We start from the raw sequence: 25,053 nt of genomic DNA on the forward strand, positions 1-25,053 counted from the left end.
TCTGCCTTAGCAGATAAATACCTTAGTATAATAAAATATCCACTATAAGGGAGACATTTTCAAAGGTTGTGTGTTATGGGCATCTGCATAATAGGTTTCTGATAATAGGGAATGAGAAGGACATAAGCTAAAGCTGGCCATACCCCTATAGATTATCTGCAGATTGTCTGTGGTCAGATGGAAAAAGTACAACAGATTCCTCCATCTACGCTAAACTGTGTGCATGGAGGAATCTCCCACTGGGCTCAGTTATGTCTATTTTCCCCCCAAAGGTTCATTTTAAAAATAACACTAAAAACATTATAATGAAACGTCTTTTATTGTGATGGCTGTAAGAGATTAATAATTGTAAAAAAAAAGTATCATGTAGATGAATTTCTTTTTTCCTATACACATACAGGGAGTCCCCGGGTTATGAACAAAATAGGGACTTTAGGTTTGTTCTTAAGTTGAATTTGTATGTAAGTTGAAACAAGTACAGTTTTTTAAGTGTAACTCCAGCCCAAATTCTTTTGGTTTTGTTTTGGATAGCATAGGGAAGGGTTTACCCCCTGTAAAGTCTGTTTTGCTGTGTGTGCCCCTGTCCAGAAAATGTCACCTCACTTTCTGTCCCTGTGACAATTGGATTTTGACAATTTTGGGTTGCTGTGGAAACAAGGATTGGTGATAAAGCTTCAGTGGAGACACCTTTTTCCCATGATCACTCTTACAGGAGTGCTTTTCCCTTTCTAGGGGTAGATTTCTTTTCACTTCCTGTTTTCTCAAGGACAGGACGTGAGATTAAATCTTTCGAATGAGGATACAGAAGAAGAGGTGGGCACCCCTTGTCTGCACGTCTAACAAGAGCCAACTTCCTGTAATGTACGTAGAGTACTACAAACCAGACCTCGTCGGCACGAGCGCAGTAGCATTACAACTACCCCTGCTGTACAGTAATAGCCTCCGTTTGTAAGTAGGAGTCGTATGCAAGTCAGATGTATGTAACTCGGGGACTGCCTGCACTGTTATTTTTACCTTTCTACACATTCACATGCTGAGCAAACTGTGAAGCAAAAGTGACAGTGGGAGAGATCTAACACTGCCGGGGGACTTCTGCACTTGCAATAACAGTTTTCGTTGTAAACCATGTAAATATAAGGTGATCGTTAGAAGCACCCACTGGGAGTGTTGCAGTTTGTCCTACCCCTTATTACTGTTGTGTTTGCTGAGAAGCTTTGTCTGTATGTAAAGTATGTAAAGACATATGAAATAAAAAAAAGAATTATAATACAGAATACAGTCTTAATATGCGTCAACCACATACATACAGTTATCAGCATATAAACTTTTTTGGAAAACCATTGTTTAAAGAATAACTCCAGGCAATACTTTAATCAACCCTTCGCACTGCCAGGATTTAGTGCTCATGTTTGTGTAAGTGCTAAAGTAAAAAAAGGTATACTCACCCAAACTTTGGAGCCTGCTGGCTGTCACACTGCACCCTTCAGCCCATCTCCTTCTATGCGGCAGCGATAGTATATTCCTCAATGTCCTCACGTCCAATACACAGTGTGTTGAACGTGATGCTCTAGATCCTTAGATTGCTGCATTAGATGGGGAATGAAGCTGGAAGGACCGGTCTAAGAGCAAGCTGGCCCTGAGGATCAGGTGAGTATAACTTTTTTATGAAACAAGCAGTTAACCCTTGCAGTGCGGGGGTAGCACCACTGCAAACCATAAAAAAAAGTTTTGCATGGAATTCTTATGTTTTGTTTAACAATAAAATGTTTGATGAACATGATCGTCACTAAACCTTGCACAGTGGTCATTTCATTTAGCACAGTACAGCATAAGCAATGAAGGTACTGCTAGTATATCTCATTGAGATATAACTAAAGTGTTAATTGTATCAGCACAAAAAGGGATTGCATTATTTATAGAGCAGGTCAGTTCAATATAAACACTCCATAACGCAGTGTACAGCCCCAGGAACTTCAGTCAGAGATGCATACATTGTTCACTAATGTTTACCTTTAGCACAGCTGTCAAGCACAATCTGCATTGCCACATATTTGTCCTTATTCAAATATTGACAAAAATATTCCCCATTTGTCTTTATAATGTCATGCAGGTAACGGCCGGGTTAAAAAAAAAAATAACCCTCTACTAGACATCTGTGTCAATGAAGACTTCTTTGTCATGAGATAGTATACAAGTTATTAAGATGTTTTTAGAAAGCAATGTATAGTGTATAAGCTGTGTATTGCTTCTGACCTGAAGAAGAGAGGTTCACTCTCGAAAGCTAGTTTTTGTCTTTTTTGAATATATATATATATATATAAAAATACATATTCTTTACTTTTATTATGTTCAGGACTATTTTTTTGTTTCAACTAAGTGTGTAGTACACCAGCCATTACAGTACTAGCTTGTATTTTATAGATTGTAGTTTGTAGATCTAGCTTGTAGATTTTTTTTTAGCATTTTAGATGTTCATTACATCCCACAAACAGTCTGTCCTTAGGTATTGCTTTGTTTACAGAATAAAGCCATCTGCTAAGCAACATGATTATTGATTTTAAAATAAAATATAAAAATGTGTTCATAAAGGTATAACATTTTAAATGTCTTACTTTACAGGTGGCCTGAGGTTGCACATTTCAAGCTCCCCAACCCCAAAACACACATCCAGTCACAATGGCAGAAGACGCTGACATGCGCAATGAGCTGGAAGAGATGCAGCGGCGTGCAGACCAGCTGGCTGATGAGGTGAGTGCAATGGGTGTTATGTTATGACTTCTATTTAAATACATGCATTGGTATATTTTTCCATACACGGAAGGATTAAAAGGTATATCCACTTTAGGTCATCCATTGACAAGAAGCCAAGCAAAGAGAAATATGAAAACCTCCCAGACTTTCAAAAAGTGAGAAAGCCTGGTGGAGGGATAAAGTACTGCGGTCAAAAGTGCGCATGGCTATAGAGTGCTGAATATTGAACATAGTTTAAAAGACTATGGTTAAACAGAGTCTAACAGGGTGATTCACTAAGCTGCCGAAGGCAGTCAAGTGAATAACCGAGCCGAAGTGAACAGAGCTGAATGATTCATTCCGGCTCAGTACGGCTGATTTCAGCCGTACATCGGCTGAGATCAGACGTACATTGGCTGCCTTTGGCTGCCTTCAGTCAGCCGAACATGCTCTGAACATTCGGCTGAGCCGAAGTGCAGAAGGACTTTGACTCAGCCGATCCAACATGTGGATTGGCTGAGCCGAAGCTCCGGCAGCTCACTCGCTGCCGTTCGCCCCTATTCACATAGGGGTCATACAGCTGTGAGTGAATAGCCAAATGCCACCGAGCGGCATTCGGCTTGGCTATTCTGTTCAGTGCCTCCGTGGTACCGAGCAGAATAGAAAAGAAATGCAAAGAATGTTAAAAACAAAACAATTGGACAGAGCTAACAGTGACAGCTAGCTCCAACCAACTGTTTTCTATTGGCCGGGACCTGCTAGAGTCTTCTAGCAGGTCCCGGCCAATAAATAACAACTGGGCGGAGCCGGCCTTTACCTCACGGCCGCCCAGTTGTTATTGTTGAATGGCAGATCAGCGTCCCCAGGTCATTTGGGGACATTGATCAGTCATTACAACTGGGCGGAGCCGGCAGTGAGATCACGGCTGGCTCCGCCCAGCTATCATTTGCAGAGAGAATGGCCGGCCTTCGGCGCGCCGTTCACCCCGCTTCGGCTGTCACTTCGGCTCAGTCGAGCTGAAGCATATGCCTTCGGCTCAGCTGAGCCGCTCGGCCGACTTGGACTGCTGTACGAGCTACAGTGGATAGCCCGTACAGCAGCCCTTCGGTTTGACTGAACCGAAGGGCTCGGGCAGTCGAAGAGAGCCCAAGGATCAGCCAAAGCTACGGCTGGATACTTCAGCCAGAGCCATAACTAGCTCCTTTTGCGCCCGAGGCAAGAACAGAAAATTGTGCCCCCCAACACACGTGTGCGGTATGTGACGTCATGCGCCCAGGCCTCCAGGATGTGGGAATCCAGAATTTATTATTTTACTGTTGGGGGGCTTCGGGGGAAATATTTAGGGATCTAAACAGACCCCTGACATTTCCCTTTTGAGAAAGAAAAAGAGATTGAGGACACAGAGTCCTCTGCCCATACAGCTGGGGGAGAGCAGCAGGGATCCGAGGAGAAGCTGGAGCCTATGCCGCTTCTCTTCTCCCTACGAAGCTGGGGCTGTGTTGGCCGCCTGGCGCCCCTGTTGCCAATGGCACCCTGTGCTCGCCATGGCAACAAGGGCAAGGGGGCGCAGCCATTCCGGCCTTGGCTGCGCCCCTCTCTCAGCTGTGCCTGAGGCGAGTGCCCATGGTAGCTACAGCCCTGACTTTGACTCCTTTGTAAATAACCCCCTAAGTCTACACACAGTAAACACTGCATATATTTACTGCAGTCCGTGTACCCACAAAATATTATGCGATTACTGTGCCATAAGTGAGAGTTTTAGGCCTTATTCACACGGGGAAAAGAGGTCTGGCTGCATCTATCTGCGGCAAGAATCTGCTGATTCTTGCAATAGGAATCACAGGTAGTTCCATAAATCTGCAACCGCTCAGCCTGTCTGCCAATGTTCGGATGTACTATTACTGTTCCACTATGCAACGCTCTCTGTGAATGCACAGGGCAGATCCTGTCATTTATACGCTCCTCCTCCCTTCAGAGAGACAGCAGCTTTGCCACACAAAAAACCCACACAGGCGTTTCTTTCTTCTTCACATTGCTGCATGGTAAACAGCCAGAGCTAAGCCAATGGGTGGGTAATGGGTGGATCAATGTACAGAAAGTAGTTTCTGCTTATCAATGCCAGCCATGATTTATTTACAACAACAAAACGAACTGGGAGAGCTTTTTTTTTTTAGAAAGCCATTCATAAAGCCATTGAGTATCCCAACAGAACCTCTCCAGGCCCATAGCAGTTGCAAGGGCTGTAATGCATATAGTTACTCCTTTGAGCTGAGGGGGAAAATAAAGGTAATGTTATCAAAGATTTGTATATGAAGGTGTAGAAATAGGGCTGTCATCATCATCACCCTGGCTTCAACTGCGACAGAGTCTTTGGGATAGTCAAATATCCAGCCAGTAAAGTTCTAAAAGTTCTAATTCTATTTTGCCTCCTAGTTTCAAATCATTGACTCCCTAGGATCTCTCTTCATGGCCTCCACTTTGTTATATACTGTATTATGATAAACATCAGACATGTGCGATTCGTCTCAGAAAGATTCGTTACTCGGACGAATTTTCGGAAATTCTGAGATTTGGATGTGACCGAATATCCGAATTACAGAAATGACGAATGCAAACGAATCCGAATTTCCGATTCCGATTTTCCGAATCCAAATTTTCTATTGTGGATGAATTTTCGTTGCAGCAAAGTGTCACTAGAGAAAAAAATACCTTTTTTCTTTCTTTACAGTCTGCAGAAGAGGGGGGAAAAAAGCATGTCTGTAAAAAATGTTACTTTTTTACAGTCTGCAGATGAGGAAAAAAAAAAAAGCGTTAGTTTCCCTGTCAATTCATACCAGACCATTTAGGCCTGGTATGAATGTTAGGAGGAAGTCCCACACACCCCCATTTAAAACAAAATAAAAATTGACTTTTTTTTTTCAATTAAAGGATTTTTTCAAAAAGTGTGGTTTGTTTATTTACCAGGGCATGGTATTGAATTTTGGGGCGAACCCTACGCACTTTTTTTTGTTTTTAATTTGGGGGGTCCCTCCTAACATTCCTACCAGACCTAAATGATCTGGTATGAATTGGGGGGAACCTAACACTTTTTTTTTCCATTCGTCTGCAGACTGTAAAAAAGTGAAATTTTTTCTCTAATGTCACTTTGCTGCAATGAAAATTCAGCCACAAACAAAAATTTGTACAGACTACCGCTAACGAATCTAGTCCGAATCCCGAAACGAATTGACTTTCTGACCCGAATCCCGGAAAACGAAATAACGCTAAAATCCGAATGAAAACGAAACTAAACAAATTTTTGCCGGTGCACATGTCTAGTAAACTTATCCAGGCTGTTCACTTTTTTTTACTTACAATCATCAGGCAATAACTCATCAGTCAAAATCTGTAAAGTTACACATCATCCTGTTTGTTTTATGATCTGTACGGTTTATATTGAAGTGAAAAATATTTGCTTAGATGTCTGGCTTTCATTCACCCGACAACCACTATTGTCTGCATAGTGTGTCATTCAGTTCTTTCTGAACCCTCACCTGATTCCTCTTCCATCTGTCTCTGCCCAGCTGTTTGATGTGACTAGAATAGTTCTATACATGTGACAGGTTGAGCAGGTGGACATATCCAGAGACGAGTCTGCTAAACATCTATCTGACTTTTCAGGTTCTATTTGCTCCTTATATATTTTGGCTGTTAACAAAAACTAGGGCTCTGTAGCCGCTGTAGAATCAGAAGTCATTTTAAAATCATACTGGTTTATTTCTAACATAACTTATAGTTCCACTGCAGTTAGAAGATCATGCTTATGTGCATAGATGTATATATGTAGTTAGCTCTCTTATTTTGTAATTCAAGGTCCTTGGTTGGACTCTCATCTGGGACACTAGGCACATTGTGTTTGTATAGCTTCCCAAACATGTGCTGTTAGGCTACTTGGTTTCTATTCCCAAAAACTGGCTCAGTTTATGAGTGTGGTAGGGACTTATACCGATGTAAATGGTTCTATGTACTCTATTGTGTGCTGTATAAATATGGGGAAAATGTAACAGCACTTTAGTTGAGATTGTATTGCTAAGTGTCTGTACTCATGTACCTGGGAGAGCAAAGTTCTGTTAAATTTAAAGCGCAAGACATATTTTTTAAGTTTTGTATAGAGTGAGGAATGATTAGAACCTGTCAGCTTGTTTGTTTTTTATCAGGGTCATAGACAAAACATTAAGGCAAATGGAACCCTCTTAATTTATTTATTGTAATGCTACCTAGGTGCATATACAGGATAAATATACCACTTTTTTTCTACCAAAGGCTGGCCTAGTAGATCGTAGGAGAGTCTCACACATGAGCAGCAGGATAGCTTTCTGATGCCCCCCGAACTTCCTAATCAACCACGCAACAGAAAATGTCATGTAGACTAGACCAATATTCAGTAGGGCATTTCGAACCACAGGAGTGCTTGTATATGAGAGCAATAGTGTGACATGTTTTTTTTAACCCTTGTTCTGACACTTAACTGATAAAAAAAAGTAGAAAAAAAGCCAAGACTGCATTACAGTAATAAAATAAGAGTGCTCAATTTAAGGAAAATAGTTTTGTCAGGAGTTGGGTTTTAATCTCATCTGGAGCATTCTAAAAGCTAGTTTATGTCAACAGCCAACATTTCCATTAAGATTTGTATTCACTACACTGTCCTTGGAGCTAAAGGGTGTTTTAAGGACTACAGGAAAGCTGCTTACAGCTTTTTAAATGCTTTGTGAATGCTTGGGTGAGCATAAAGATCTTCATGATAGCATTTTCAAGAAAAAAAATAACAAAATTAACAAATGTGTACCAGCCCAAAGTGATCTAATGGTATATTTTACTAGAGTCTATCTGTCAAAATCATTTTATTATTACTGTACTATAATGAAGCTTGGACTATAGTCTAGCACAGTGTTTCTGAACCTTTTTTCAGTCACAGCACCCTTTAAAGTTACGCAGAATCTCAAGGCACCCCAGTCTAGAATGTCATCGATTTTAAGGGGGACCGCACGCAAAAACACACAAAAAAGTTGGTTTCCCCCTCCTCATCGACGTGCCCCCTTCAAATCAAGATTTCCCTCCTTCCCATCAGGAGGTCCATCAGTAGCCTCCCTTCACATCAGGCGTCCCTTTTCACATCAGGAGTCCCTTTTCACATCAGAAGTCCCTCTTTACATCAGGACCCCTCTTCACATCAGTCTTCATTCCCTCCTTCACATCACAGTCCCACTACTACAAAATTTAGAGGCATCCCTGAGGAAGCCAGGAGGCACACCAGGGGGCCACGGAACATGGCATATTTAATTAAGATTGTTCATTTGTATTGTATCTGCCTTTCAAGTAGCCAAAAAATACAACACTGGCTGGAAAGCTGGCTACTTAGTCTAGTAGCCCATAGTAACTCTGTGGTAACAGGGATTATGGGAAAGAGGCATTATTTCAGAGACTCTGTTTTGCTTAAAAAAAAAAAAAGAGAATTGAAGAACTTAGATATTTTGGAAATTTGGAACTTATATCTACGAAATTGTTGCTTATTTGGGCCTTTGATATCAGATAAACATCTACAGGTGCCATGAAAAGTTACTCTTTATATCGTTATTGCCTAAGCTTGTCCAGCATTTAAAAAGGTCCTTTCACCATTTCAGTGGCTGAAGCATTTGCTCCCCCCACCCACCTTGACAGACCTATACAGGTTCAAAATAATGTTACAAACTGAAAATAAATGATTGGCAACATTGTTTAATTTTTTCAATATCTAACTTATGGTAACTGTATTTATGTATTTCTTTTTCAGTCACTGGAAAGCACCCGCCGAATGCTCCAGTATGTTGAAGGGGTAAGAAAAAATATTTTCTTTTTCGATAAATCATTATCTGAGACACTATTCATCATTAACATGCTTGATCGAGATACACTTTTAAATACGCTTTTTACACTGTTATTGTATATCTTGGAGTAGATTGGAAAAAAACATGTAACAACATTTAGTATTTGTAAATGAATAATATATCTGTAAAAGGCTTTAGAGTCTCTCAATTAGTGAGTCATGATGTTTACACATATTTGTGCACAATGTCTATTTTTACATAACCTGCGGTCTAATATATTACATATAATCCACTTTAGATAATCATTTCCTTTTTAGCTAACACAAAATTATATTAGCTGAAAAGACAATTGCGTGAGTACAGATGTGTACTTTGTTATTTTCTGACTACTGCATTACATTGTTTACTCTTAACCAGCAAGATTTAAAGATCTCCAGGATTTCCCCACGCAATGCAAGGGTTAACTGCTTATTTTGGTCTAGGGAAAGGAATAATAAATAAACACTTACCTGATCCTCGATCCTGCAGTAGTGACAACTCACCTCTCTCCCCCTCCGCTCTAGCTGTGATTATGCTGAGGTATAATGCAAGTGAATGGACCATAGCAGGGCTTAGACCGCCGGAGACCGGAGGAGAAGAGCCTGCAGGGATTGGTCTAGCAGCCAGGTGGTGGTGGTGGTGGTAGCTATGACTAACGCCGAGTAAGAAACGCGTCAGCGGTTGTGCTTTGTACAGATGCATGTGGAATAAAGTTTGAATTTCTTTGGAAGATTATTGTGTGCTGGTTCCATGGTGTTTTAGCAGCCAGGTGGGATTAAGGATCAGGTTAGTATATTTTCTATATTTACACCCCTAGACCAAAACGAGCAGTTAACCCTTGCAGTAGCCCCACTGTTAACTTTTGAAAATCCTGGAGTTCCTCTTTAATGAACTGGGTAGGATGCAGTAGTAGAATAAGTTACTATAGGGTCACATCTTGGCCCCAACAGCATTAGTTGGACCTTGGGAATTTAGCCCATTAAAGACTCTCTAGACAGAGCTTTGGTAGTGGCTATTGGCCTAGATCAGGAGTAACCAAACTTTGGCCCTCCAGGTGGAATCTAAAATTCCCATTAGGCATTGTAAGAGTCTGACAGCCACAGGCATGACTACCAGAGGCAGATGCATGATGGGATTGGTAGTTTCACCACAGATGGAGGGCTGAAGCTTGGCTAACGCTGGTCTACATGATCTTCAAGAAACCTTATTGCTTAAAAAAATGCATTAAAAGCTCCCTTCAATAGAAGCCTCTAAATACTCACCTCAAGTCAAGTCAACAAGTCCAAACTCCATGGCCTTCAAGCTGTACAGACTTTGGCAGAGACTTTAGCACTTGACACTTCCACAAATGACAGATTTGTGCTTCCTCAGCCACCCACTGTGGTTTCATCTGCCAGTCCTATGTCACTACAGGACACAGCAGTGGCATAGACGCTGATGGGAGGAACCTTTGAGAACAATGGCTGATCAGGGATCTGACACAGCAGGAAGTATATTGGATGTGAAGATGCTGCTGGGGGCTGTAGCACTTGAAGACAGCAGAGTTCAGACTCATTGCCAGATGAAGAGGGGACTAGAGGTTTCTAGTGCAAGAAGTCTTCATCACTTTTTTTGTTTGCACTCATTACTGTAGTTGTTGCTCATATCAACTGTTGTACAGTATACAGCCATAAAATCCTAAACCTGAATGTCTTTAAAGGAGAACTACTTTCCCCCATAGTTCTCCTAAGGGACACAAATTAGCGTCCTCCCGTCACCCTAAGCTCAGTATATACTTAGACGCCGCAGCTGAAACGGATCCCGACAATTATGTCTGGATCCGCCCAGCTGCGTGAGTGACAGCTGGCTCTGCCTATGTAGAGGCAGAGCCAGCAGTACCCGCCCCCTCCCCTGTCTGTTCCGCCAGTCAGCGCTGGAGGATCGGAGCGGGGAGAATCCAGTCCCTCCCCTGTCACGGCAGAGAGCCGTGACAGGATCGAGAAGTGAGCGAATGCCACTATGTGTTCGCTCACTTCCTGATCCAGTGAGCCGACCTGTGACAGTTTCATTGCCACATGTCGGCTAGAACTATGAGGATGAGTGAAAATCACTCACCTCATAGTTCTCCTTTAAGACATATTGAGGCAGATCAGGTCACTGTGTCATTCCCCTAAGGCTGCGAGAATATTCATTAAAGTTATGTGGGCTCCAAATGTAAGAAAACCATTTTCCCATTCATTAGTAGTTTATGCCCTAGAAAGAATGTTTAGTGCTCTTTCCTATATTTTCTTTTTTTTCTAATAGTTTTTCTTTCTAGTCGGGTAAACATGAAATATTGCATATAACTATTCTGTTTTCTTATATCTGTCCAGTAAGTAGTGCTTTAGGCTTCTTTTTACATGCTTTTCAGTGTCTCATTACCGTTTGTTGTAAATTGGCTGTTACGTAGAGAGTTTAAAAGCTCAAGCTAAAATTTACACAAACAAAATGCATCCTATTCTCTCCTGCTCTTCTGTTGTTTTTGCCCTATATGCCCATTTAGAACAGATGCCAGATGTCCTCTCATTTTTCTAATTCAGACATGACCATGCTAATAAAAATCTGTTGCAGATTTGGTAATTGGAGCCAAGAAAAATAAATATCAGGGGTGTGATTTTCCCATGCACTGGCATCTTTGGTTGGCGCATTCGACCTCTTAGATATAATTTACGGTGATGCTCACCCTGTGTTTGGGCACCTGCCTTCTGTAAAATGAACTATATATCACTACTGCCATCCGGTGATATTTGGTTAGTATTATAAATAGATGTTTTTGTGTCACAACATTCAGTGACACAGTTGGTTCATTGGGAATTTTCTCTTTTAATTAGTGACTTTTAAACTATGATAAGCCTGTCTTGTCTGCATAATGTCCATGAGTCTCTGGGCTGTCGACACTTCATCTTAGCGTCTTGTATTACCGTAGGACATGTCATTGTGTCACTGTACATCTTTATCTAGGTCGTTTATTTCAACATCTTCTAGAGCTTTTATTTTTACTTAGAAACCAGAACCATCACACTTTTTTTTGTATTTATACTGATAACCTAAAGTGCAATTACAGTCTAAATTGAAAGAGAAATAAGTAGCCTAGCAAATAAAAACAAAATCAGCTTTTACTGCACAATTCACCTCTCAGTGGTCCAGTACCAGTTCTCTTTCCAATTAAATGATGTTTAGCATTATTCAACCCACTTCCTGTGAGCCAAGATCATCAGGAACACACCCACTGGGGGGAGCATTACCATGTTGCTCTGGACTCAAAGTACAATCCTGCATGTTTATGATACTGCTATAGCAAACTAAAGCCATGCTTCAAATTTCGTCCAGTTCTTGGTAAACCATCTGAAATGTGCTGCGTGGGTGCTGCTGTCGGCACCCTTCCACCCGGCATCCCTCAATCAGCTGATCGAAGGAGCTGATTGGAAAATTCTTGGCCAAACGGAGCTTGCAACCAATCAGCTGCTAGCTCTGTATGGGTATTCTGACAGCAGCTGGGGAAACAGCAGGGGATTCATCCATCTATGCTGATAAGATTTGATGGAGGAATGTGTTCTATTTATTATTTTCGTTCAACCCATGTATACCCGGCTTAAATATTGTCCAGTTAGGGTTAGTTCCACATTAAAGCTAAACTCTAGGCAAACAGCTAAACACCCAGGGGAAATACATTCATCAGCACACCTGAATAGCTCCTCCTTTGCTTCTTCCTCTCCCAGTATGAGCTCTGTTCTACAGTGGATTGCAAGAGGCTCATTCCAGTTCAAATCCAAGTACTAACTCTGTTTACATTAGGAGAAATACATTTAATGATGTATTAATGAATGTAGACATGCATTAATTCTTTGTCTTTTATATCTGTCTGGAGTTCAGCTTTAGGCTTTATGCAGATAGCTGAGAGAGGCAGTGGGCTAATTTCAGAAAAAAGTCAGATGCAGATCTTGTTAAATCTTGACTGCAGTGAAGACTGGTGTCATGTTAAATGTTACTGAGGTTACTCACCCTCTAGTAGGCAGAAAAAAATCCCAGAAGCCTAAATCTTGCAAGAAATAGCCATTCATATATTTATCTTTTTTGTGAAGATCCGGCTTTTTATTCTTTGCATACCTTATTTTTCTTTTCCTCCCCATTCTTCTCACTGCAACCATTTTTACTAAGGGCAGATTATTATATCTCCCTTTACTTCCTTGAAAAGGGAAGACATGTGACTAGGACATGTGACCATCCACATCATCTCAGGAGAGGAAAATGCCTTTCCCTGAGATTACAGATTCCCAGCAATAAACTGCTGATAAAACCTTCCCAGGATGCAATGCTTGGGCACGATTACATAATTTGTGCCAGAGTGGATCCAGAAGAAGAAAAAAAGAAATGTGTACGTAAAATAAAAATATATTTGTTTGCATGTAAGATGATTTCATATCAGCATGCAACACTGCATGCTGATGAGATTTTTCGTGAAAGGGGGTAAACGTCTGATTTAAATATAATATCATAATATTCATCATAATAAAATACAATACTAATCCTGATGGTTGCAAAATGAAAAAGATGAAAAATTAAAATGAAAGCTAGACCTAAAACATTGTAAGCAGAGTACCTCATTCCTCATGTCCATGCTGCTGCTCTTTAACATATTTATATATTATCTGGCTGATGATGTCATCACTTATATTTTGTGCTAAAAAAAAAAAAAATATTTTGTGCTGTCAAGCAATCAGTCTTACCTAAAATAAGCTCTTTAAAAGTAGATATTTCTGATTTAAAGACTTTTACAGCTGTGGGAATAAGCAGCTTATGATATCTCTCCTTAGCAGTCAACAGGTCAGCGAAGGATTTGTGCAATTTTGCATTCATTGGTCTAAACATTGCGTTATAAAGCCTCTGTTTGACAACCATGCTACCATAGGACCATGTGAATGTTGACACCTTTGCTACGGTAACCAACTGTGTTACTGGATCATTATCAGAAACAGAAAGCACTATTATAGCGTGCTATGTGTCTGATATTGAGTCACCTTTGAGATACAGAGACTACTAATAGCATACAGGAAAGAGGAAATAAAAACTATATATGGGATAGGAGCTAGAAGACATCTTCTGAATTTCTTTGAGACTCCCAGCAAGTCGTTGATCATTTTACTGTGAGTTTTTTTTTCCCTTTATTCTTTTTGATGAATACCAAAAAAAAACAATACAAAAAACCCAAGACACATCAACAAACGTAACATCTAAAGGTATACTAACCCTGTTTGCGATCACTCACCCTTCCTGTCACCCTAACACTCACAGTAACCAAGTGGAGACAAAACTTTTATTTTGCATACATGTTCCAGGTCAATAGCTGGGGTGCCCACATATGTTTTACCCCAGCTGGTAGACAGCACAACAGTATTTACAAAAAATTAGGCTGCGCGGGTCAATTTCCACAATTATTTTTGTGTAAGTTAAATCAAATAAACAGACAGATAGGAATTTTTTTCACTTGTTTTGCTCTCTTCGTCTTTGCAACCGGTCCCTCAAGGCCTCCTCTCTAAGGCCCCATTCACACTGAGCGGATTTCCGCCTCGATATCGCGCGTCTTTGCAGTGCGATATCGCGAGAAGTCGCCGGCCAATGATTTTCAATGGAGCTGTCTTCATGTACAGCTCCGTGTCGCCTGTCGCAGTCGCAAGTCGCTTCTACAGGACCCTTTTTTCGGCGGATTGTGCACAATTTTTTAATGCAGCCCGACGGTGAAGGTCGCGCTACCGTCGCTGGATCGTCACTGGAACGTCACCCCGAAAGTCGCGCTATCCCGGCCGCACGGATCCGCTCCAAAAGGTATGTCGCTTAGTGTGAATGGGGCCTTAGGTGCTCCCAGCCACAGTCATATGCTTGCCTCCTCCACATAGGCTAGAGTCCTGCATTATATGTGATGACGCCAAGAGACTGCCCGGCACCTCAGGGAGAAGAGGAGAGCGCTGGATTTCAGCTATAACTGTAATTCAGATTGAACATAACAAAACAGAAACCATATACAGTACATGGCACCATCAAAGATCAAAGAAAATATTCTCAAACTTGATGCAGTCTAAAAATATTTGGTATAACACAAAACATGTCTGCATACCCTTAGAAAGATGTAAAGCCAGAGGCTTAGCATGGCATCTAGGCATCAAGCAATTTCAGAAGGGGGTCAGCAATGGTGGCTTGTGTATTTCTCTGACGACACGTTTCCTTTAAAGTTGCCAGCATGGGCTGTAGACATGACATACAGCCGGCTGCTTATGTTTTACCATGAGTAATGCGTTTGATTTTACACTTATGATCCATTGTGCTCTCTCTTTGTATGCCATGTTAGTGAACGTGGACGTTTCTGTTATCTTGTCTCCTTTTATCTTCGAGGTGCAACATATACTGTATATGTATGGGTCTTTGTAGCTTCAAGCTTGATCAGAAAGGCTATTGCTCAATGTGACATTGTTACATTAGGCTGCATCAGGCTGACAAGTGCAGGGGCATGAGTGATGTGTTGGCAAGACAACTGTCCATTTACAAAAATTGGTACAAAAAGTCACTGAGTAAAGAAATCAGGTTTTGTCATTTTGTTAAACAGTTCCCATTTGTTTGTGGATAGAACAAGACTTTAGCATGTATTACACAACTGAATAAATGCATTATTGCTGCATGAATGTAATCCTCAGATCAGTCTGCGCACTTTACTACCAATTTGTAGCCGTACTTTTGTTCATCTGAAATATACTTCCTTTTCAAAAAAGGCGGAGAACAAAGTAGACACCGCACTCCCCCATGGCTTGGCAGGGGAATAAAGACCAGGTGCTCACCGGTAGGAGCGTCCTCACTCCAAACTCACAGGCACTCAAAGTAAAGAAGATCCAGCTGCACACCATATGACACTGAAACAGTTTATTGACGATGGTCCACCCCTCTCTGACGTGTTGCACCCAATCACGGGTTTAATCGTACTAAATTAATCGCGATTAAGCCTGTGATTGGGTGAAACGCGTATAATGCTGAAAACTGTTTTAGCGTCATACAGTGTGCGGCCGGATCTTCTCTGCTTTGAGTGCCTGAGGTTTTCTAAAGGCTTGCATCTAATATATTAGATTTCATCTTATGCATGCATTTTCAAACACGTTAAAATGAAACTGCAATGGTTATGGGTCAATTTTATTTCAGTTTTTAGATATATATTATTTATTTAAAGCTCAAGGCTGACATAAAGGACACTAATTAATGCAGCTCTGTATTCATTAACACATTTTTTTTAATACACTCAGTGTAAGTACCAGTCTTGTACAGTCCCTGTACAACAGAGCTAAAACTGGGAGAGGGAGGAGCAGCACAAAGAGCCAGTCAGTTGTGCTGTGCTGCAGTACACCTGCATTAACAAGGAGTATGCTGATAGGAGGAGATAGCATGTGAGTGCAGCTGTGTATTCATTAACAAACTAATCGATTTTGAAAATAATCGTTAGCTGCAGCTCTAATAGCATTAAACTTTTTTTAATGCAATACAGTGTAATACAGTGTAAGTACCAGTCTCTTACAGTCCTCATGCAGCAGAGCTTAGACTGGGAGAGGGAGGAGCAGCTAAATGAGCCAGTCAGTTGTACTGAATTACACCGGTGAATACACAAGAAGCATGCTTATATAAGATAGCAGAGTGACAGGGAGATAAGCTTTACAGCCCACAGCTTCTCCCTTTACTGGGGGATGGACTATACCTGTAGGTGTTGCTTAACTGCAGCAGAGAAAAATCAGGTCTCCTGCCCTGCCAAACAGGGTTTCTCTCAATTGGATGGACAGAAATACAAATCATTTGATTAATTGTTTGAAGAATACGTTTTCCTTATGCAGCTCTTGTGGGGATTTGTTAAATTAGGCTTGGGGGCCTTAATGGGTTTAGGGGGGAGTGGAGGAAGAGCGATGAAAAAAGCATAACAGTGAATAGAATGAATACTAGAGTAAGAAGTGAAGTGGGGGAGGGTCCTAAGGTTGCCTTTAAGAGACTCACATTGATTGGCTCAAAGAGACTGATATTACCGTCCATTTTTTAAGTCTTACCAGCAGTATCAGGTATGGTGGAATTTGTTGATTGTGTAGGAGCAGGGTGAGTTCATCCATCAGCATAATCTATCAATTTTCCCAAACCGTAAGCCTAGGGTTTTATATTTGTTTAATTTATAGATGTTTTATATTGTTTTTACTATCTGTATACAATCTTTGTTTTCATATAAACATATAATACATTACAAATGGTTCCCAGAGCACTATGGGTTCTATAAAGAGAAAGAACAGCACACATATTCTGCTATTCTTCTCACTGAAACTTTACACTGATGAGTGATTCATTACTGCAACGGGTCATCTACTTGTAAATTTCAGCTTGCACTACTGTGTTCTGTAAACTCTTTACATCAATTAAGTAAATGGATAGCCTGGAAAACGTGAAGAGGAGCCTACCGCTCCACCTGCTGGTTCAACTGGAAAATGTAAAATATATGCAATATTTCATATTTACTTTTCTAAGAAAAAAATACAAATCATTTTAAACATTTTTATTTTTTTTACTCCTGACTATAATAAATAATTTTCAAATCACTATACATTCTTCTTAAATATCAGATCATAAGAGAACTTAAGAGCCCAATGCATTTCAAGCAAAGGATGTTTTTCTAAATTCTTACATAACTGTATTTGATTTATACAGACACTGCTTGCAGAAGGTGACAGTATTAATAAAAGCTAAACACTGAAACTGACGTCCCTTGCATTGAATTTCTAACTTGTTCTCCATCTTATTTAACTGTCTTATGGGAATATTTGCTTAGTCCTAAATTTTGGTTACACTTTCTGACTTTTTTTCTCTGTCTTCTTTCTGCTATGCTTCTTGTCTCTGGGATATAGAGTAAAGATGCTGGAATCAGGACTTTGGTTATGTTGGATGAGCAAGGAGGTAAGTTCAGTTTTCTTAAGAGAAATATTTATTCTAAAAATGATTTACTTTCAGTATGTGGTCTCATATGATGAACCAATCAAGAGTATTATGGTCCCCAGTGGTGCACACCTACATTGGGCTTCTCCAAAGTAACATTTGCAACTGCTTATAAATGACCACTAAACATATGTACATGTTGGTTTATTTAAAAATGTTTTTGTTTTAAAAAACTTTATAGGTAACTATGTAGAAGGTATATCAGAAGTTAATATATTTACGGTAGAACTCCAGTCATGTAAAAAATAAAATAAAATAAACTAACATAATTGGGCTGAACTTTTCATGCATGATAATAAGTGGTGAAGTCACGTGAGTTCCTCTGCTGGTATAGCTCTCTGGTGAACATTTTCCAATGCGAACTGGCCTTTATCATGTACCCAAATACTAGAAAGCACAATCAGTAAAGCAATAAAAGGAAGGAGACGGTTCCTAAAATTGTGTGAAGATTCTCATTCATCCAGGTCATGGTATATCTGTAAAAAGTCCAGTTGCCCTGATTTTTTTTTTTTTTACAGATGTTGCTGGAAGGTGATTACTGGCCTTTCATTGGTGCACTCAGGGGCGTGCTGAAATACTAAATTAGGCACAACAATAAAATACTATTTGGAATACTGATGATGAGGGAATTTTTTTCAAAAAAGAGTAAAACATTTTATAAAAATATTTGCTTACAATAAATTCATTATATGTGCCTATGCTGCATAGCCCACATTGTCTCAGCGTTGATTACTATCAAATATAACTCCCTCCGCAAAATAAAATGTAAGTTACACGTAGGGGAAGACAGACATGTTTTGAATGGCACATTGATATAATATAAAACTTATGTGGGGAAACAATCCAGCTTTGTGGCCATTGAAACTCTTTCTAAGTTCTATAAAGGCTCAGTCTTGCTTTCCGGCAACTGAATATAACCCACTTTAACATCTAAACTCATTTATGCATCAGGCACAATGTGCACACGGTGCATGTTCACCTAGTGCATGCAAAATTGACCTTTTGCATGTCCATGCACATTAACATGCAAGAACATTTGAGTGAATCAAGCTGAACAAAAAAAATTAATGTATAGATATTTTAAAAAATCTGAATTGCAATTCTTGAGGGCTGAAGAACACCTTTGCAATAGGGTGTGTTGCAGTAACACTCAGGTTAACGTGCACATTACTGCAATGCATTTTAGTGGATGTTATGTGCATTAGCACGTTTTAGTGGCAATTATTCTGAATGGTAACCCATTGCACATGCGTTGCAGTGAACTACAAGGTGCGGTAATGCATTACCGTGCTCTGCATAAAAAAAATGCTTCTTGTCCATTTTTTGGTCCATTCCTGTACATTGGCAGCCCATTAAAAAATAATAGGTTGCCTAAATGCAGTGCACGTTAGTGCACATGCAATATCACAGCACAGTAGAACAGAGAAGTGGGAATCCAGCCGTAGTGAATCATGCGAAATACCTGGCTCTATGCCCTTGGTTTTCCATTTTCTGATTGTCATTTGTAGCAGTATTTGCAAAGTATGTAACAGTTGAAAGCAACTTTCTATAATCTAAGAAAATGGATGAGTTACTTGTGTAGTTAAAGGAAGCCTGTACTCAGATGGATATCTAGGCTCCCATTGCTGATCTCCTGGAAAATACCAATTGCCTGGATGTCTCTGGTCTTCTGAGACACTAACTACATCATAAAAATTCTCTCAATCTTCATACTTCTGGGTCAGTGATGCAAAAGAACTGAAGCTACTGGAACTGCATGACAGCAAGTAATCTGGTATTTTCAGAAAGGAAGGTCAACAATGGCAGCTTTCATATTTTCTCTTTACTGCTTGGACACCACAGAAGCCAGACATTGTCTGAAAAACACTTTGTTCCCTACAACCAGCTCTTACTGTTATGGAACATTATGGTTGCTTTCAAACAGAAAACTCAAACAAAGCTTTCATTTTACAGGGGATCACCTTTAAAATAAAGGTGTCATAGTGGGAAGTGATATTGTGTAACTCACAACTGAATTCCTGTTATCCCATAGTTCAAAGTGGTGACAGTAACATTTCCCTTTAGCTGCTAAAATATAACTACAGAGTGCCCACCAATGTCACATAAATATCAGATATCTTAGTATATGTGCTGGTGAGGTATTGACTGTTCTTTGTTGATCTGTAACAAAGTAACTTTTTGTTTAGGTCTGACACATTTAAATGGTCAGCCCATCAGATAATATTTCCAATTTTAAACAAATCTGGCAAAGTTAAATAACCCTTTAGCTACTCTTGTCAGTGGTGACATTTCTGGGGTTCCCAGGTCTGCCTTGGATTTTCTTTAAATTACAGAAACTGTAGGAAGTGAATTATACTTGCCTGTCTGAGAGATAAAATATAAAATATCCTGGTGGATGATTCAACAAATAAGCATATCTCAAAAATCTGAATTTTGTTTTTGGGAAAATAGACCCTTACGGAGATTAACTGACAAGAGCTGTTGGGCCCTCTATATAAGTACACAGAACAATGAACTATGTCCCTTACTGCTAATATGTATATACACCATTAGACTAGAAACATGACTTACATTTCTGGCTTGGACAATGTACTTGCATACTTTATGGCCTCAGATACAATACATGGTAAGAATGAGTCTCATTACCTGACTTAAGGTGACCATACAATATCAGATTTTCAGTCGAATTTAATTTCTACCGCCAACCCTCATTCGATTATAGCTCAAATACCCCATCAAGCATAGTCAAATGTCGATTTCGGAAATAGTTTGCTAGCCATACTAACCAACCAATTTTTCATGAAGTGCATGTGCTGTGTTCTTCCTAAGGTTTTGGACGAAACGAAAACCCCACTGATTCATAGATTTTTGTTCGGCCAGAGAAAACGTGAAGTCGGTGTACCATCAACTGTTTGATTTTCGTTCAAAAGACCGTATGTGCCCGATTTTCGAACAAAAATCGTACAATGCATGGCCACCTTTAGTCTTAAACAACACCATTTGTAACATTTGTTCAGTTCTATTATTCTCTGCATTTGATAAAAGTTTGGATAGTGCAGAAATAATTGAAATACTCAATAACTAAAAAATAACGAACTTGGCTTATAAAATAATTTAATTTGCAAATGTCACTATGGTGCAATGGAGAGGGGGGTCCTCCCTTTTTCTGCAGCTTATAACTTATTTCAGCTGATCTACAGCTGAGACACCCAGCACACAGGCAGCCATCAAGAAGAATATGAACAAGTAAAAATTAAAACTGCGCCATTGCAAATGAAGGTTAGGGGATGAATAGCACTTTTTTAACAGACACACGTGAGCCAGAAGTAAGAGACATACAAGTCGACCTTCACTGTTCTACACAAAAAGGTAATGGAAATGCAAAAGTATAATGTTTATACAGGCCTAGTCTATATAATTGTGTACCACAGCTATATTTTTGTTTTATGACCCAATACAAAACATTTAACTTATCAATATATTATTTTAGAAGAATTGGGATTGCAAAGAATTATAGTCCAGGTCACATTCTAGGACATTCCCAAAAGGAGGTTTTTAAAGGCATGTGCAACCAAGATACCTGCTGAGAGAAAGCTATTGCGCTAATAAAGAGTCAATACCAATGACAAAATGAACTGACAGGTGAAAAAGATGGCCCAGAGTAAATAGGAAACAGATTGCCTGGGGCAATTTTTGAAAATAAAGCACAATCTTGCTCCTGTTGTAGCACTAATTCTTGGAGTGCCCATAGACTTTTGGGTACAGCACAGCGGCCCCGAGAAACAGTGACAAGTCAGATACATTCCTTAAGCAATCCTTTAAAGTTAAATATTTTTGAGCCAACAGAAATGTGAAGACTGTAATTAGATCTTTTCCCCGTAATGTAATAAATTAGATTTTGTATCCATTATATTCAAATATAGATATTTAAGTAATTAAGTCATCTAAAGTTGAAACAGGGGTCTACAGGTGAAACTCGAATAATTAGAATATCGTGCAAAAGTAATTTCAGTAAGTGTTGCAAAAGGGGCCCAAACCAAGTACTGAGTACATATGCATGCTTGTACTTTTCAGAGATCCGAGATTGTTCTATGTACAATCCTTGTTTTATTGATTGCATGTAATAATCTACTTTTTTGAGGTTGTGGATTTGGGGTTCTTGGGGTTTTCATGAGCTGTAAGCCATAATCATCACAATTATGACAAATCACGGCTTGAACTATCTTGCTTTGCATGTAATGAGTCTATCTCATATATTAGTTTCACCTTTTAAGTTGCATTAGTGAAATAAATGAGCTTTGCACGATATTCTAATTATTCGAGTTTCACCTGTATATGCAGCCTGAGATCTTTCTTTAAGTAAGCCAATAACAATGCTTCAGGCCATTCTACATTCACATATTTGATCTCCACAGATAGATGACCTTATGACTGGGATAAACAGTTCCAAACTAGAGCCACGTCAGGACACATGACCTTTAGGGATGCACTGATACCGATATTAGTATAGTTATCAGTGCCAAAACCGAGTATTTGGGCGAGTACTTGCCCAAATGCTACGTTACTTACCCCCCGATACCGGAACTTCAGTGCACAGCCGCGAGGGAACATGGAGCCAGCTTCCCGGCCAATCAAGATGCCGTGCCACCGGGAATGACTTGCGGCTTCCCAGCCAATCAGCATTGAGTCAGCCGAACAGCATGGAGCCAGTTTCCCAACCAATCAGGAAGCCGGGCAGCAGGTAAAGGCCCGCCTCCCGCCTTCCTGATTGGCCGGGAAGCTGGCTCCATGCTTATTGGCTGGGAAGCCAGGTTCCCGGCCAAACAGCATGGAGCTGGCTTCCCAGCCAAATCAGGAAGCCGGGCAGCGGGTAATGGCCCGCCTCCCGGCTTCCTGATTGGCTGGGAAGTCGACTCCATGCTGATTGGGTGGGAAGCCGACTTCCCAGGCCAATCAGCATTGAGCTAACCAAACAGCATGGAGCTGGCTTCCCAGCCAATCTGGAAGCCGGGCAGCGGGTAATGACCCACCCCCCTGCTTCCTGATTGGCTAGGAAGCCAGTTCCATGCTGATTGGCTGGGATGCCTGGTTCCCAGCCAATCAGCATCGAACTGGCCAAACAGCATGGAGACGGCTTCATTGCCCGGTGAGCCGGCTCGATGCTACCTGAAGTACTGATGTCGGTACTCGGTATCGGCGAGTACCGATATATAAATATCGGTACTTGTACTCGATACCGGAAAACCGGTATCAGTCCATCCCTAATGACCTTCCTTGTGTGTAGACATGATTAATGACTGGGCCAGCATTCCTTGTTTATTTCTGATGCAACATAAACTTGGTCAGTGGTATAGTTGCAGTTCCTAAAAGCCATCCTGTCATGTCACCTAGAGTCATATATTGAAAATAGGAAGACAAGAAACCAGATATGGTCCAGGGCAGATTTGGTAAGCCCTCCCTATAGAAGCTTATGTAAGTTGAGGCTACAACATTGTGTTACATACAGAAACACTGCCCAGACAGATCACTCTTATCTCTTTCAATAAAGTGTTTACTACTCACACGATCAAAAACAACATACAATACTTTAGTTTTATTGCCTTTATGATGAATATGTTTAACAAAACATTAATAATGGTCTCTATGGTGCACAAAGGTGGGAATGGTTTCCTTCCTTGCCCTTTGACAAATAAGTTAATTAATATCTTCCACTCAGAACCAATTAGTGCCTCCCCACTGGGAGTTTTTTCAAGCAGGTCTGGCTGGCTGTCTTATCTGCGCTACTTCTTCATGACAGCAGTCTTGAAACACTGCCTGTGACCTGGCCATCTATTTTTTTTTTATTAAATAAAGACTTAAACCTCCTGCAACTATCATGGAGACCTGCATCCAGAAAGTATGGAGGTGCCCTTGCTGATGTTTCCTATGAAGGGTACCACTACTTTTGCTATTAGAGTTAAAGTGACACTAAAGGAGTTAAATCTTAACCATATATTCAAGTACCTTAACTATTAACAAAAATCTATTTTATTTGTATATCATTCAGCTGTAGATCCTCAAATCATCTCTGAATTGGTGCTGACACTGTCCTTCCTTCTGGAGGGTGGCTACTTTTTTCCCCAAGGTCCCTGTGTGTGTTGTAAAGTAGCCACTGCTCCAAGCTTGCTGGACTACAGCTATTTTGTCTATCACAGAAGCTAGCTTGGAGCGGTGGCTACAGAGATGATTTGAGGATCTACAGCCGAGTGATACACAAATAAGATACATTTTTGTTAATAGTTAAAGTACTTTAAATGTATTTTTAGATTTAGCTAGTTTACTGTCACTTCAAGGAATACAGAAATGTCAACTCTCCACCTTCTGCCTGCTCATTGGACAGATAAAGAGGAGCGGCAGACTATCCACCTATCATCATGTGTGCATGTAGCAGGGCTTCATTGGCTCCTAGTCCTGCCCCTCCCTCTCCCAGTCTAAATGATGCATGACAAGCAGCTGAGCTGCTTGTATGTGCAATGCATTTCAATATTTTAGAGGAATACACAACTGCATTGCATTGTATTTTTAATAGGGGTCTGAAATTTGGCTTTCAGTTCTTTCTTAAGGTGCCCATACACTGCACGATTATCGTACGATAATCGTATGCGATCGGTTTTTCGTACGATAATCGAGCAGTGTGAACGGAGACGTGCGACCGTTTCTACTGTACGGTCGCACGTCTTCTGTCGAACCAGCATGTTCGAAAACCAGCCGGGAATCGTACGATTCTCGGCTGGTTAGAACGGTGCTCGGAAGACAAATGCCGAACGGGCCGGTGTGCGCATGCGCACACTGCCCGTTCAGCATTGTGGTCAATGGAAGCCCGCCCCTCAGGGGGGCAGGCTTGCGATGATCGAGAGTGCGATCTGCCTGTCCAAGATAGGCAGATCGTACGTTTTTTTAATCCCTGTACAACCATCGCAAGACTAAAGTCTTGCGATGGTTGTAGAGTGTATGGCCACCTTTAGTCACTGACTTGGATGAAGTATGGAAGTCAGCTGTTTTGACTTCACTGTGACAGTTCCAAAATGTGCTCATCAAAGGTTTTCATCTAAATGCAGTGACAGGTTTCAGTAAAATGTTAGGCATTCAAGTGTCAGTAAACCCAAAAACACATTTTCTCTCATTAACTCTGTAACTATTTTTCACTACTATGTGTGGTCAAGGTTTTATTAAAAAAAATATATTACCTGCCAGTTCACAGTATTTCTTTCTTCAACACTATGCCAGCGGATCCACAGTCTCCTGCGTTGCCACTCTGACTGCACATGCTCAATATTCAGTGTTAAAGAAGATATTCATTTCCTTGTGGATCCCCAGCTAGCTGCCCCACGTGGCACTCCTGACGACATATAGCAGCCTTTCTCAATTCGAGTACCATAGGGGG

At 40.5% G+C, this 25,053-nt stretch overlaps 1 protein-coding gene across 2 annotated transcripts in view; it reads left to right on the forward strand.

Annotated features, from left to right (window-relative positions):
* The first annotated feature begins 2,617 nt into the window (after positions 1-2,617).
* SNAP25 (synaptosome associated protein 25) overlaps positions 2,618-25,053 on the forward strand; it is a 45,765-nt gene continuing 23,329 nt past the window's right edge. For both annotated transcript variants that reach the window (XM_018566792.1, XM_018566784.1), the window contains exons 1-3: positions 2,618-2,748; positions 8,540-8,581; positions 17,543-17,591. In XM_018566792.1, coding sequence (XP_018422294.1) covers positions 2,677-2,748; positions 8,540-8,581; positions 17,543-17,591 — 163 coding nt within the window. In that variant the 5' untranslated portion in view covers positions 2,618-2,676. The remainder of the gene's footprint in view (positions 2,749-8,539; positions 8,582-17,542; positions 17,592-25,053) is intronic.

Source organism: Nanorana parkeri, unplaced genomic scaffold, assembly GCF_000935625.1.
Source record: "Nanorana parkeri isolate BGI_ZX_2015 unplaced genomic scaffold, ASM93562v1 scaffold28, whole genome shotgun sequence".
NCBI classification, from domain to species: domain Eukaryota; kingdom Metazoa; phylum Chordata; class Amphibia; order Anura; family Dicroglossidae; genus Nanorana; species Nanorana parkeri.